This window comes from Sinocyclocheilus anshuiensis, unplaced genomic scaffold (assembly GCF_001515605.1).
Source record: "Sinocyclocheilus anshuiensis isolate Anshui unplaced genomic scaffold, SAMN03320099.WGS_v1.1 scaffold2649, whole genome shotgun sequence".
Classification (NCBI taxonomy): domain Eukaryota; kingdom Metazoa; phylum Chordata; class Actinopteri; order Cypriniformes; family Cyprinidae; genus Sinocyclocheilus; species Sinocyclocheilus anshuiensis.
In genome coordinates, this window is record NW_015552865.1 from 80,939 (window position 1) to 96,941 (window position 16,003).

The 16,003-nt window shown below is 36.4% G+C and overlaps 1 protein-coding gene across 1 annotated transcript in view; it reads left to right on the forward strand.

Moving 5' to 3' along the window:
- LOC107668158 (membrane-associated guanylate kinase, WW and PDZ domain-containing protein 3-like) overlaps nt 1-16,003 on the forward strand; it is a 54,502-nt gene that overhangs the window by 32,905 nt on the left and 5,594 nt on the right. The window contains exons 12-18 of the mRNA XM_016459954.1: nt 10,474-10,505; nt 11,323-11,482; nt 13,461-13,555; nt 13,682-13,874; nt 13,985-14,164; nt 14,815-15,000; nt 15,777-15,864. Of these exons, the coding sequence (XP_016315440.1) occupies nt 10,474-10,505; nt 11,323-11,482; nt 13,461-13,555; nt 13,682-13,874; nt 13,985-14,164; nt 14,815-15,000; nt 15,777-15,864 (934 nt within the window). The remainder of the gene's footprint in view (nt 1-10,473; nt 10,506-11,322; nt 11,483-13,460; nt 13,556-13,681; nt 13,875-13,984; nt 14,165-14,814; nt 15,001-15,776; nt 15,865-16,003) is intronic.

Consider the following 16,003-nt stretch of genomic DNA (forward strand, 5'->3'; position numbering starts at 1 on the left):
TGAATAGGGCAGAAAAGTAAACTGTCAGGACAGTTACACAATTACAATATTCCTTGTAGTACATTAGGGCGAAGATGAGGTTCCATATAGTCCAGATATGGAGTCCAGACTTTATAAAACAAGCCTGTTTTTTGATGTAATACATAGGTAAGACGCTCCAGGGGGAATCAGCTCAAAAATGATCTTATGCCAACCTTTAAGTGATGGAGATTTATCACTAATCCAATTAAGTAAAATATTTGTTCTGGCAGCAAAGGAGAGAATATTATACAATTTCTTGTTAGCAAATGAAACAATGCATTTATTAGGTATACCCAATACCAATGAGACTGGGTCAAAATCCAACTGCATATTAAAGATCTTTTCCATTTCCCCCAGCACCAAAAACCAATACCTTTGCAGTCTGTTACATGACCACAGACAATGTGTTAAAGTACCTACTTCAGTTTTACATTTTAAACACATAGGCGATATAAAGGGGTTAAAAAAATGCCTGCGGTTAGGAGAAATATGGAGTCTATGTATGATTTTAAATTGTATTTCTCTTGTACGTGCACAAACAGATATTCTCTTAGCATGAGACCAAATGTCATCCCATGTTTCATCATCAGTATCAGTAGCTAACTCTTCCTCCCATTTAGTTTTAATTGTCTGTGTATCAGCAGAAGAAATTGAACACATAGCACCATAAAATCTACCCAAAGACATTTTTCCCGATGATAAAAATAATAACCTCTCAATAGAAGATATCTCACAATTTCTAACAAGTGTTGTGTTATTAGTAATATAATGTCTCAATTGGAGGAATCGAAAAAAAATTGTGTTTGAACAACTGGTACTTCTGAGTTAACTCCACAAATGACATTAATTTATTTATCTGAAAGCATATCCCCAAGCCTAATAAGTCCCAAATTACACCAACGTTTAAACCCTTCATCCAAAATTCCTGGGGTGAAATCATGATTGTTTAATATTGGGTAAAGAAAGAAGTCAATTTAGATCTACCTTCAATCCTACAGACTGATCTCCATGCTTTCAGAGTATTAACTATAATTGGGTTATCATATATCTCTTTTATGTTTTGAAAGCTCTTAACAAAAAGAAGAGCTCTTAAAGGAAATTGTGAAAAGGAGGATTCAATATCTAACCAAGTAGAGGAAGAATCATTCCTAACCCACTCTGCAATGTATCTCAGGTGGGAACTTAACTGATACATCTTAATATTTGGAAAATCGAAAATCCAGATAGAATTTGGAAGATAAAGTACTGATAATTTTAATCTAGGTTTGCGTTTACGCCATATACCATATAACATCCAGCTATTCAGGCCCTTTAATGCCCTATTTGAAAACAGTATCGGAACCATTCGAATAGGATATAACAATTTGGGTAACACAATCATCTTTACAAGTGCTATCCGACCCAGCAAAGATACTGGCAAGGAATTCCAACGTTCTAAATCCTGCCGTATTTTCTCAAATAAAGGAACAAAATTAGATTCATACATCAGCTTCAAAGATGTAGAGATAGAAATACGCAAATAGATGAAACCTAGAGGTGACCACTTAAAAGGAAAACAGGGCACAATGTTAGGTTTAGAAATAAGAGTACCTAAAGGCATAGCTTCAGATTTAGTTAAATTAACTTTATAACCAGAAAAGGTACTGAACCAGTCAATCAACTCAATTAGAGCGGGAACTGACTGGGGTACTAAAATTTTATTTCCAGCTAACATTGTCAGGATACAGACTCCGTGTGTGTGAGAGAATATGTGTATAACAGCACTATTGCCTTTTGCCAAGGAGGGCGTTTGCTCATGTAGCTTGTAAAACTCAGTGTCTGGGCACCCTTTAAGCTTTCTCTATGAAATATCACTCATGTTCTTGCTGTCCAGTGATAAAAGAGCCAACAGGATTTGGAACTGATCTACAGAAGAGGCCACCTGTTGCAGAGGACAAGAGAGATAAAGCACGAATCATTACTAGTAGATAATATTATATGTCACGTAAGTCCTCATTTTGTTAATAAGCCATACGATTTAATGCATGTAAAAACCATTTTGGTGCTAAAGGTTACATGTAAGCAAATATGCAAACTTGTAGGGGTAGTTCAACAAAAAATAAATAAATAAAATAAAAATAATAAATAAATTCTGTCATTATTTATTCACCCTCATGTTGTTCCAAACCTGGAAGATTTTTTGTTTGTTTGTTTGTTTTTTGTCTTTGGTGAACTGTTCCTTTAAGTGACCTTCATAAGAAAATCATACAATTATTTTACTTATCTTCTAGTATTCTATTGGAAAGTGTTGTTTTCAAGATAATTCTATAGGTAATGGATAATTAAAAGTGCGAATGTGATGTGAAAGTCAACAAACAGATCAGGAGGTCTGCAGGCTCACAAACTTATTTCATCCTTCCTTTCGCCCCCTCACTTATTTTTTTTCTCTCTTTCTGCTTCTCTCATTCTCTTCCTTAACTCTGTTCCCATCCATTTTGTGGCTGATGGAGTCGGTTGTTCATTCTTCTCATAAAATCAAATCAGCAGTGGTCTTGGGACCTTGGTGTGTATCAGAGGGTGAACACAGGGTCGTCTCGTTCTCTTTGCTCATCTTTAAAAAGAAAGCTATGCCCAAGGCCTGGAGATAGAGACTGATAAAAGGCAGCAGAATGCAAGAAAGAAAGAAACGAAGGATAGTGGGGAGAGGGTGGAAAAGAGATGGTTCATTGTTGGGTGGGCAGTCCCATCACTTGATGTCTGTGGCACTCCTCAACCCTGCAGCTGGGTTCTGTTGCCCTCACAAACTGTCTTTCTTCTTCCCAACAACGACCATGGCTTCAGGGGTCACAGAAGATGCCTGCCCTGCCACGTGATGGCGCTACAGATGTGGTGAGAGAACTTTAACAGCTAGAGCAAAAAGCAAATGCGTCAGAAAAAAAACAAGGGTCACAATACTGTCCTTGTATCTCTCTACCAGCTGCTGTATTTAACAGCTGCAATAAAGAGCTTATTTGAAAAACCTGAAAAAATAAGAAATTGGATGCCTCAGACTTTTTAAGGGATGGCTCTGTTTGTCTTCTCTCTGTACTACAACACCTAATGCCTCATGCATATGTATACAAGTGTTTAAATCAGACCTCTAGCTCTGATCTGAAGATAAAAGAATGAGCACTGCTCAACCCTGCTCACATCTATCAACCTTTGCCCAAGTCATACTGCTGTGGATTTGGAACTGTGGTTTGGTGGTGTGAATTTGACACTGAATATTTCTCTTTATTTATTTTTAAACGTGATAAATCAGAGAATTAACATGTTAATGTTTTCTAAACTTTCCCAAAAATTATGTTCACATGGAACTATTCCCTCAGTGCACTACTGTAGTTTTCTACTGTAGTTTGTTTAAAAAAAGTTTTTACATTATAATTTCCAATATTTATTTTTTCTATTTGACATGACAGAGTGGAACGAGAGCACTTTTCCATCACCTTGACCACATAAACACTACAGCTGAATATAGACTAGCTGCAATTTTTGAGTGATTATTCTTAAATCTGCGTAGTGTATTGAATCGTCTGTGAATCGGTCCACGCATCCCAGAAACCCCCGGGTCGTGTCGAAGCTGGCAACGGTGACGTCACTCTATAGTTTGGACGCTGAAAACACGTGGCCTCTGTCAACAGTTTTGCGTCAATCATCAATGTTTCGGACGTAACTTGTGTATTCCAAACTCAGAACGATTCACATATGTTTAAATATGACTGTCACTTTAAAAGCAGTCTATACATGGCCTATGAGTTGCTTTAAGTGGTTAATTTCATGGAAGTTCCTGCTCTTTTGTCCGCTGAAGCATAGAATGGAATCGCACCTATAGCCTATTATCAAAAAAAAATCTATCAAAATGTTTTGAAAATTGTGGCCCCTTTAAAAAGTTTTCCATTTATTGGATTGACCACAGCTTTAGATTGAAAACAGGGAGGAATTTAGAGTCTTACAGCTTAACATATTACAGCTGTGATCACACTGGACTAAGCACAGACAGGTTTACTGTGATTTCTCCAGTGGGGAAAGAGATACGCCCTTAACATGTGATAAGTCTGTCCAAAGGCAAAATTGTGGGCCTAAGGAAGGAAAGTATATCTGAATATAGACTTAAAATCTGTAGATATTTTTTGTTCACTTAGATTTTTACCTCTTGAAGCCAGGACATTTTTTACTAGTTTTCCCACATTTCTTTAGCTCCTAGTGATTTTTTGTTTGTTTGTTTATTAAGGCTAGTGAACCCTTACCTAAAATTGAATTTGCTTAAGTCCATGTCTTGTTTTTCAAAAGTCCAAAACAATATTTTGTCGTCCCATGATATTTGCCTGTGTTTTCTTTAATCCACCATTCTGATTAATCTGTTAATCTCATCATCTCAAAGCTGGTCTGGAGGGGCTAAATGATGATTGAAAGGCCAATGAGGATTTGTTCTTCTATAAAAATCACTATATTAAATGACATTTTAAAATAGATTTATACATTTCGTTTCAAATATGTAATATATGAGGGGAGGGCAAGAAAAATCTTTGTACAGAGGGACTGATTAGATTACATTCCAATTTAAATAAATGGAACGTGCATTAAAGCATTCCAGTATCAGTCACATATTTGCATCTTCTGACACTTATATTCTGGTAGCACTGTGGAACAAACAAGGAGCATGGATCTTAAGTTTTGTCACACTGCAATTTTAATTAACGCATACATACAAGACACAGAAAGGTTAGGAGTTTGTAGCAGGATACTATCATTCATGCTTTCATGAATATGGAGAGGTTGAGCTCCACCACTTTAATCTTCCGTTAGCTGCCCCGAAGCTTGCTTAACACAGACAATAGTGTTAATTATTCCACGCTTCTCTCCTTCAAACACTTACCATTCACATATGTTTATGCAACAAACAAGAACGTGCCCAAAACACACAGTTATTAAGAATATTCAACATACAAGCAAATGATGGTTATAATTTCTGCCATGCACTGCAGTTATGCCAATGACACTGTTTTTAATGGCACTGTCAGGGTCATTTGGGGGTAATGAGTTTGTGTCCATGAAAAAGCACTAGGCAACTGTCCTCCCTTGATTGATCCCTTTTGAAATTGTATTCATAAACGTATACGAGCGTCTTTTGTATATGCAGTATTATGTAGATGTGCTGTGGTGTCTGTTCTGTCAGCTTGCTGTTGTCCCCAGCCTAGATGCATAACTGTTTAAATAGACTTGGACTGCTAATTATGGGTGTGCACACGTAAGCATACTAGCAGATAGTCTCTGATTTGTTTGTCATTTGGGGTAGGCTTGCTCACTGAATGTCCATGTCTGATAAATATGATATGACAACCGTAATGAGTTAAAATATTATGTTCAGCACCTTTCTGCTCTTCCACACACTTAAGTTCATGAGCAAGTTTGCCTGAGTGTTTATAATTTCTAAAACATCTTGGCTAAAAGGTAGGCTATTTATAAACTGGGGATTTGTGAGGGATTTTTTTTTTTTCAGGGAGGGAGATCCGTATGATCAAACCAATAAACAACTGCATCAAGTTATTAATTTATTTGTTTAATATTTGCTGACAGTTGCTCTCCCATACATATCCACAATTTAAATTCTAAAAATAGGCTTGATATTAGTCTGACAGATTATAATCTCCCCAATCATAAATTTCATTGAATCTCTTTAGCCTTTTCTGGCTTTATTTTGGACAGAAGCAAATAATATTAATAGTAAACCCACTGTGATTGGTCTTAATCCTATCAGCCTTCTGAAATATTATTACAACGATGAAAACTCTTATAGGTTAATGAAAAATAAAATGTTTTGTATATGCTTGTTGTTATGCACATACATTAAAGTTAACTTTATCACTTTTGTTGTTAATTAATTATTTTGAATACACTCTTAGGAGTTTTAGACTCCCTATACGTCACTTTTTTTATTTTTATAATTATTTTTATTGAATTTCCACTGTAATACAAAAATAACAAGGCATCGCCCAAAAGGAACAAAACAACAAAAAAAACACACACACATAGCTCAGATTATTAAATAAAACAGGACTACCCCATATATAACAGATTAGTGAAAGAAGGGAAAAAAAAAATGAATAGGGCAGAAAAGTTAAATGTCCAGACAGTTACACAATTACAATATTCCTTGTAGTATAATAGGGCGAAGATGAGGTTCCATATAGTCCAGATATGGAGTCCAGACTTTATAAAACAGGCCTGTTTTTTGATGTAATACATAGGTAAGACACTCCAGGGGAATCAGTTCAAAAATTATCTTATGCCAACCTTTAAGTGATGGAGATTTATCACTAATCCAATTAAGTAAAATATTTTTTCTGGCAGCAAAGGAGAGAATATTATACAATTTCTTGTTAGCAAATGAAACAATGCATTTATTAGGTATACCCAATACCAATGAGACTGGGTCAAAATCCAACTGCATATTAAAGATCTTTTCCATTTCCCCCAGCACCAAAAACCAATACCTTTGCAGTCTGTTACATGACCACAGACAATGTGTTAAAGTACCTACTTCAGTTTTACATTTTAAACACATAGGCGATAGAGAGGGGTTAAAAAAATGCCTGCGGTTAGGAGAAATATGGAGTCTATGTATGATTTTAAATTGTATTTCTCTTGTACGTGCACAAACAGATATTCTCTTAGCATGAGACCAAATGTCATCCCATGTTTCATCATCAGTATCAGTAGCTAACTCTTCCTCCCATTTAGTTTTAATTGTCTGTGTATCAGCAGAAGAAATTGAACACATAGCACCATAAAATCTACCCAAAGACATTTTTCCCGATGATAAAAATAATAACCTCTCAATAGAAGATATCTCACAATTTCTAACAAGTGTTGTGTTATTAGTAATATAATGTCTCAATTGGAGGAATCGAAAAAAAATCGTGTTTGAACAACTGGTACTTCTGAGTTAACTCCACAAATGACATTAATTTATTATCTGAAAACATATCCCCAAGCCTAATAAGTCTCAAATTACACCAACGTTTAAACCCATCATCCAAAATTCCTGGGGTGAAATCAGTATTGTTTAATATTGGGGTAAAGAAAGAAGGCAATTGAGATTCAAGCCTACAGACTGATCTCCATGCTTTCAGAGTATTAACTATAATTGGATTATCATACATCTCTTTTATGTTTTGAAAGCTCTTAACAAAAAGAAGAGCTCTTAAAGGAAATTGTGAAAAGGAGGATTCAATATCTAACCAAGTAGAAGAAGAATCATTCCTAACCCACTCTGCAATGTATCTCAGGTGGGAACTTAACTGATACATCTTAATATTTGGAAAATCCAGCCCCCCCATAGAATTTGGAAGATAAAGTACTGATAATTTTAATCTAGGTTTGCGTTTACGCCATATAAAAGAAGTCATCCAGCTATTTAGGCCCTTTAATGCCCTATTTGAAAACAGTATCGGAACCATTCGAATAGGATATAACAATTTGGGTAACACAATCATCTTTACAAGTGCTATCCGACCCAGCAAAGACACTGGCAAGGAATTCCAACGTTCTAAATCCTGCCGTATTTTCTCAAATAAAGGAACAAAATTAGATTCATACACCAGATTCAAAGATGTAGAGATAGAAATACCCAAATAGACGAAACCTAGAGGTGACCACTTAAAAGGAAAACAGGGCACAATGTTAGGTTTAGAAATAAGAGTACCTAAATGCATAGCTTCAGATTTAGTTAAATTAACTTTATAACAAGAAAAGGTACTGAACCAGTCAATCAACTCAATTAGAGCGGGAACTGACTTCTCAGGCTCAGATAAAAAAAGCAATACATCATCAGCATACAGTGCAATCTTATGATGTATATGTCCTATCTGTAAACCTGAAATAGATGTTGCAGATCTGATTGCTTCAGCTAGAGGCTCTATAGCCATCGCAAATCGGCGACAGGGGGCAACCCTGCCTAGTGCCTCTATGCACAGGAAAATAATCTGATCTAAAGCCATTCGTCAATACAGCAGAACATGGGTCTGTATACAGCACTCTGATCCACAGCACAAAATTTTTACCTAGGCCAAATTGATCCAAAACAAAAAAAAGATAGGACCATTCAATCCGATCAAACGCATTCTCCGCATTCAAAGACAGTACTAGCCCATCTATGGATTTCACTTTAAAGGTGTAAATAACATTTAAAAGGCGTCTAATATTATCAGATGAATTTCTACCTTGTATAAATCCTGTTTGATCAGTCCCAATTATAGTAGGCAGAATTTTTTCAAGGCGCATTGCTAAAATGTTAGAAAGCAATTTCTGGTCAATATTCAGTAATGCAATTGGCCTGTAAGAAGAACATATGTCAGGACTTTTACCTTTCTAGCTGCTAGCCTGGCAATCATGTCCAAAAACACTTTAGTAACAAAGTCAGATGGATGAGCTGGAGGATAATACATATTTAGTATGAGAATACTTTTACCTTGCCATACACCTTCAGTAATAACATAGCGACCGTCCCTATCTTTAATACAGATTCCTGCTCATTTTAAATTAAAATGTTACCCCGTTCTCCATCACACACTCAAAATAGATCTCAGGCATTTCTAGTAAAAACCCTGCTGAAAAGACTTTTAAAGACTTTAACTTTGACTAGCATGAATATAAATGTGAAAATGAATAAAACTGTCAAACTTTTTAATCCTTTAAGCCTTTGTCAAGCCACCATTAAAAAAGTTTAAAGTTTGTCTTGAAAAATCTTCTTTGTCTCGTAAAAATTACACTTATTGCAGTTTAATTAATTTCTTCAGTTTGTTTTATTGTTACTTCCTTAAATTCAAATTCTGCATCATGTTTAGGATTTTAATTTGAATTCAGTTCAAATTCAGAAATTGAAAAATTCCAGATTCATGGAAAGAGTACACTGGAAGTCACTTTCTTGAACAGTATTGTTGTTTTGTTTTTCAGTACAAATATCTAAATGTTCTTAATTCAAGATTAATTTAAGATGCAAAATGACATAACATTTGTTTTATGAGAAATATAGCTAAATGAATTGTGGTTTACAAAAATGGAAACAATCTGCCAGCGGTATAAGAAAAATAACTGTAATCATATTTCTCTGAAAACAACATTTTGCATCTAATGTCATTGTTGCATCTCAAGTAATATATTTTGATTTAAAAATGTTTAGGTATTTGTACTGGAAAAAAATACTGAGTAAGAAAATGAATATGCAATGTAGCAGAGGACATTTTGCAAAACACAACCTTTCATGTTCCACATTAGAATAAAAAAACACATGGTTTAGAATAAAATTAGGGTAAATGCTTACAGAATTTTCACTTTTGTTGGGTGAATTATATTTTTAAATTATAATTAACAAGCCTAATAGGAGCAACAGCAAACATGCATCCACAACTACTAGACTTTTCAGCAGGGAATTATACAAAGGCTCTTTTCCCTTTGTCTCTTTTTTTTGGTTATATGTCAATTGCTCAGCAGGTGAGAAATCAGTTGCATTATTTTCTCCAGTTCATAATTTTACATTTTAGCCACACTTGTTCTCCTCTCCTCCACTCTCACCAATCATTGTTGAGGTGTGTTTCTGTCCCTAAGGACAACGTTATGTAAGAATGATGGACCGTTGATTCTGATACAGTTGGTGGGAGAGGCCCTGTTGCATCTTTTGCACCCACTCTGTGGGGCTGGCTGGGAATTTGGGAAATTAATTTAGATCACAGGGGAATTTCAGGATGTGTCTGCAAAGAGTTCTGTAAGGATATATTGTCTGCAGAGCGAGAGAAGGAGGGGGAAAGGGGGAAAAAGGGAGAGAAAGAGAGCAAGATAATGCTTTAAACAGTTCTATTACCCCTCAAAGGCTGAATGAGTTTTGTCATTCATTGTTTAGACATTAAATTCAATGGAATCACACCAATCAAGAGAAAGACAAGAAAAAACAAAGGGAATGAATAAACAGCGTGTGTTCTAAACTGACAGATGGAAGTATAGTGGCATCATTATTTTATGCATGACTTCTGTCGTTTGCGATGTCTTTCTCCCTGGAGGATTCATAATTTTCTCTTATGTACATTTATTCTATCCATCTTTAATGGCTGCTAGATGACATGTGTCATGATTAACTCAGCTCGGAATTGGCTCAGGAAACGCCCCACTTTGAAGCACTTGAATGATGCTTCCTCTTTGAGTAGCTTTTTAGTTAGATGGATGGGAATTAATAATGTAGCATTGAAACAGTGTATTCTCATGCCTTTTTCATGTTTCAGAGGCAACAACCATGAAACGCTGTCATTATAATAAGGCTAGAAACTTTCTATCCCAGTAACGAGTTCCTGTTTTTTTTCATCTGTCTGTTGAGTGCCTGTTCCCCATTTTTCCTTCTTCACGGCTACTTATGTCTCTCATTGGCCTTTTCTCTGTTTCTAGGTCAGACATCGCCTGTGAAGAGTTTAAGACCTGTGAGTATGATAATAGATTTCAGAGGTGATAATGATCTTGTAGAATTGAGGAAATGGCTGAATATTTCATTTTGTGCTGATGAAATCTCTTCTCAGTTATTGATCGTACTTGGGGTTTGGGATTTGAACAAACCCCTTTCTGTAAGTACTAAAGTTCAGTAGCTGATACGTCCCACACCATTTGTTCTGAATCGTGTGGCATGTACTAGTTTCTAAGTGAAAGGATGTTCGATTTTCACTTGAGAATGATGAAACAGGAAAAAACAATCCCATATTCTTAAAATGAAGAAGGGTTTTGAGGGATCAGAATATCATTGAGACTTATGAGTTGACTCTGGCCCGTAAACTACAACCTGGCAACCACACTAATATCATGTTGCTGAGTTTTGTATGGACACCACTCACAATTCCTACAATAAATGTAAAAATCTAGTTTAAAAATATAATGCTTTGAAATACCAGTAACATGAGGCTAAATGGCAAAAACATTAATTGTATGAGCGTGTTGGGCTTTATTTTCCAATGGGTTTACTGACAGACTTTAAATATTCCATCACAACAGTTTTTCAGTATCACTCATGACACAGAAGATTTATTTGCTTATGAAGTGTGGGAATTTTCCTGTTAACCAGAAGGCCTGATCCAAACAGAATAGTATTTTTGTTGATATAGTTCATCTGTCTGTAGGCACTTCCTTTTATTATTTCAGAAGATATGACCATTGAACAGTTTAAATGCTGCTTGTTATAGTCCACATCTGTGTGCACTCTGCTGGTCACTTTGTGAAGTGGTATTAAAACACATTTTATTACAACAGAGACCGGGGTTGAGTGCCAGCACTGAGACTCTGGACCATTGCCATGACACCATGGTTCCCCAGGCTTTGACCTATCACTCAAACACACTGCCATGTAGCTCTCCAAAACAAGACGCTTCCCTCCACTACAGAAAACCCAAAGCCTTGCAGGACAGCATAGGTGAGTCCAGTGGCGGAGCCAGAGCCTGACATCTGATTGGCCACCCCAAAATTGAATATGCTACTTTTTCATTTTCTTTGTTTAAAGGGGTGGTTGATTGCGATTTCACTTTTTTAACGTTAGTTAGTGTGTAATGTTGCTGTTTGAGCATAAACAATATCTGCAAAGTTACGAAGCTGAAAGTTCAATGCAAACGAAGGTATCATCTTTTAAAATTCTGGCGGTTTAATGCCTACAAAAACGGCTGGTAGGGACTACAACGAGTTACTTCCCGGGTTCGTGACATCACAAACCCAGATAAACCCCGCTCGGTAAAAGGCAGCAAAGGGGGCGAGGCCATGCTGCACTGCTTTAGAGAAGAGGAAGAGAAAACTAGGGGTGCACGTAAAAATCTATTCATATATGAATCGTGATTCTGTCTTCTAACGATTCTAATGGATTCACAAGTTTCAAAATCAATGTTCTAAAGCAGCGGTTCTTAATACTGTACCTCGTGTCCCCCTGCTCTGCACACACTCTGCATCTCTCTCTCTCTCATTCAGCTCAGCTCCAACAATGAACTGTTCCAATTATACACTTATTTTCACATAGCTATGAGAAGCGTTATACATGGACGCGCGTGCAGTTGCCATACTGTATTAAAGCTTTAATCAGGATAAAACCGTATATTAAAAGCTAACATAAGCCGTAGCATTTACAAATAACAGCATATCTAAAAGTATGAGACAACAACAAACAAAAAACATAGGCCTACCATTAAAAGCCGTGCTTGCACAGGTTCTGCACGATCCTCTTCAATAATATCCTCTGCTTCTCAATCGGGCTCAAACTGATAAGCGATATTAACGACGCCGTTGTTTACAATACAACCGGAGCACATGCCGCTGAGGTGAGGGGTGGAACATTTAGACGTGCACTAAAGGCAGTTTAGCCAATCACAACACAATGGGCTAGCTAACCAATCAGAGCCCATCTCCTATTTCTGAGGGCGGGGCTTCATAAAAACAGGAAAAGATCAGCCCGTTTCTCAGAGAAGGGACAAAGGGGTGTGGTATAAAGGTACATTATGTGAAAAATAATGCGTTTTGTTTTTAAACGTAGCATTAACACATGTTAGACTGCACCCCATAAACACAATCAAGCCTAGAAAAAAAACCAGTGAACCACACCTTTAATTGTATTGAAAGTCTCTGCTGAGCTCATCCTGCAAAGAGAAAACGTTTTATGTTACAGCACCATGTTGTGTGGATCTGTTGGAGTTGAAAATCAGTTAAAAATAGTTGGCTGAATGCTTTATACAAAGTTGAAATTATTAAATATTAAGTGACAATTATGATATATAAAATGACATTTTATTTGATTTTATGTATCTTATTTAAATACTTTTTTTTTTTTGTAATAAAAAATTTGTTTTTTTATGTTCAAATCATAATACATGAGAAAATGGCACACTAGAGACAATATAATGAGAGCCGTGGGCAAACGTTTTGATCTTGCATATATTCCGCAATTGGTTTAAGTGTGTAAAACTTTGAATGAGATTTATGAGCAGAAGATTTTCAGTTAATTTCAATTTTTTTTGTTAAAAAGTTATTGAATGGCTCTAGGAGACTTTGACTATAGTTTGTATGGGACTATTTTATGGTACTTTTTTCCTTTTGAACTTTACAGTCTGAATCACCAACAATTATTATTACTTTTCCTATTATTGCATGGAAAAGAGCTGCTGCTTAATATCAGCATTTGAGCATCATGGGAAAAAATATCATATGGTTTTCAAATGACATGTTTGGGAGAGCTATCCTTTTAATTTATGATCTGAATGCAGAGAGATAGAAAAGGCCATATGCATGGTTGATGAAATACTGTTGCTTTTATTTTTGTTTTGTTTTGTTTTTTTGTGTGATGAATTGATGGGTGTGATTTATTCCACATTCTCCAATTTATTTATTGTACTTCCATGTCTATTTGTATGCAGTACCTCACTATAAAGAATTGGACGTGTTCATCAAGAGAGATCAGGAGACAGGCTTCGGCTTTCGTGTGCTTGGAGGAGAAGGCGTTGAACAACCAGTGAGTCCCTCATTCTTCTGTAACCATATTACTGGATATTTATTTATGGACTGTATTTATGTGATTTATTAGCAGATTGACTTTCTGTCTTAGTTCTAAAACAAGCTATCTGTCTAATATCATTAGGTCTACATTGGTGCCATCATTCCCCAAGGGGCGGCAGAGAAGGAAGGCCGGCTGAGGACCGGAGATGAGCTCGTTGGCATCGACTGCATCACCGTGAAGGGAAAATCTCACAAGCAAGTTCTGGATCTGATGACTAACGCAGCACGCAACGGACAAGTGCTACTTTCAGTGCGCAGGAAGGTCATTTACAAAGGCGAGCACTGCTGACTGACAGGCCTTAGACATAAAACCAGCACTGGATTGTAATTAACTGCCTGAAAAGCTTTCATTAAAGGTCAGTCTGTGTAAACTTCTGCTCTATAGATGCCCCGGAGGATGTTGGGAGTGGAGCGCTGACCCTTGTAAATGGCTCACCTCGGCTTCCACGTATCCAGGTGCCAAGCGTCAAGGACCAGGGGTCGTTTGATATCACGCTCCATCGTAAAGATAACGAGGGCTTTGGCTTTGTCATTCTCACATCGAAGAACAAACCGCCACCTGGAGGTAACAGCGGATTCATTGATGCACCAGCCAAATTCATTCGGCAAATAAACAAAAAAAAATTAGATATCATCATTCAAAGAGAACAAACAAATCTTGAAGATGTATTATTAAAATAAACATTTAGAACAGTTTTGTAATAAATGGCAGTTTAATAAAAAAACATTAAAATATTTTACTAGTAAATATTTAATTTTATTTAATAATTATGTTATAATTTAATTTAAAATTTAATTTAATTTAATAATTTTGGATCAATCATTACTTGGACCAGAACTGTTAGGTGGTTTTGTTAGATGGAATTTCCTCTTTATCGTCACTTTAGCCATACATATGTAAATAGAAGTCAATCGTGGTTGTATTGCAGCTTGCACTGTTCTTTGAGCAACTTGCGTCACCAGTGTTGCATTTTTATTTATTTTGATTTTAAGATGTCATGATAAAAATATAGCAGTTTAAATTTAAAAGTACCTTCAGATCCCCCCAATATCAACCCCCCCTGCCTCCGCCTCTGCCTCCACTCCATCCTGCTGTTTTTCAGTTTTGCACAACCTCATTATTGTTAAATTTCTTATGATTCATTCGTTATGGTTAAAAATACAACACAAGCTGTTCCAATTCTGCTAAGTGATTTGCCTAAGTGTGTGTTTCAGTGATTCCTCATAAGATTGGTCGAATAATCGAGGACAGTCCGACTGACCGCTGCGGATTGCTGAATGTGGGTGACCGCATATCCTCTGTGAACAGCCAGTCCATTGTGGAGCTCTCCCACAATGATATTGTTCAGCTTATCAAAGACGCAGGGAACTCTGTCACACTCACCGTGGTTCCTGAGGACGGTGAGTGAGATAATGAAATGTCACATAAATACTGCCGCAGCACATATTCGTGCTTTCTCAAACTGTGCCTCATGCTTTGATTTGTCACACTTGGGCAATAATGTAACTAACATTGAAATGCTAATAACCAAAGTGAAAATTAATATCAATTATGCATGCATATTTAAATTGAATGCTTTATAAAGGGCACTTAAACCAATTATTAGCCTATTTCAACTACAAAACATGAATATACAAAGTTCATTTATATCTGTCGTGTTTAATACATTTTAGCTCACATGTATGAATATGATACAATAAAATAGCATTAATTGGCACAGGCTTTTGCAGTTCAAATCTTCCAGATGATATTGTGAAACATTAATCAGTAATATGTCACATTACACAGGGCTCTAGACTCATTCTTCCAACTTTTTCAGTAAGAAATAAAAACCATTCAGTTCAGTTGGACAACGGACGCTACAATTGTAAACTGAAAGTGTCTGCTCTGCTCCATCCAGGGCGCACTGTAGAGCAAAGTGCGGCAGAAGTCAAATTTCACTGATCAGGTGAAGAGAGTGAGAGGCGCTTTCAGTGAGAGCGCTTCAAGTCTACACAAGCACGCAGGTGTGCGTGATAAAAATGATGAGGAAACTATAGCGGACGTGGCATATGTGACCTTTTTGGTCGCAGTCTAGAGCCCTGTTACAGAAGTGTTGCGAATGCAGTTTCATGAGGACTTTTAACACTTGATGTTTATCATTTCATATGACAATCTGTTTTGATTTGCTGTTTAGAGTACAAAGGCCCGCCATCAGGAGCCAGTTCAGCCAAACAAAGTCCTGCACCGCAGCACAAGATTCTCAAATCCACTCAGGATGAGAGGTTTATATATTTAATCTATATATTTATCTATTATATATTTAAAGGGGTCATATGATGTGATTTCAATATTTCCTTTCTCTTTGGAGTGTTACAAGCTCTTGGTGCATAAAGAAGATCTGTAAAGTTGCAAAGACTAAAG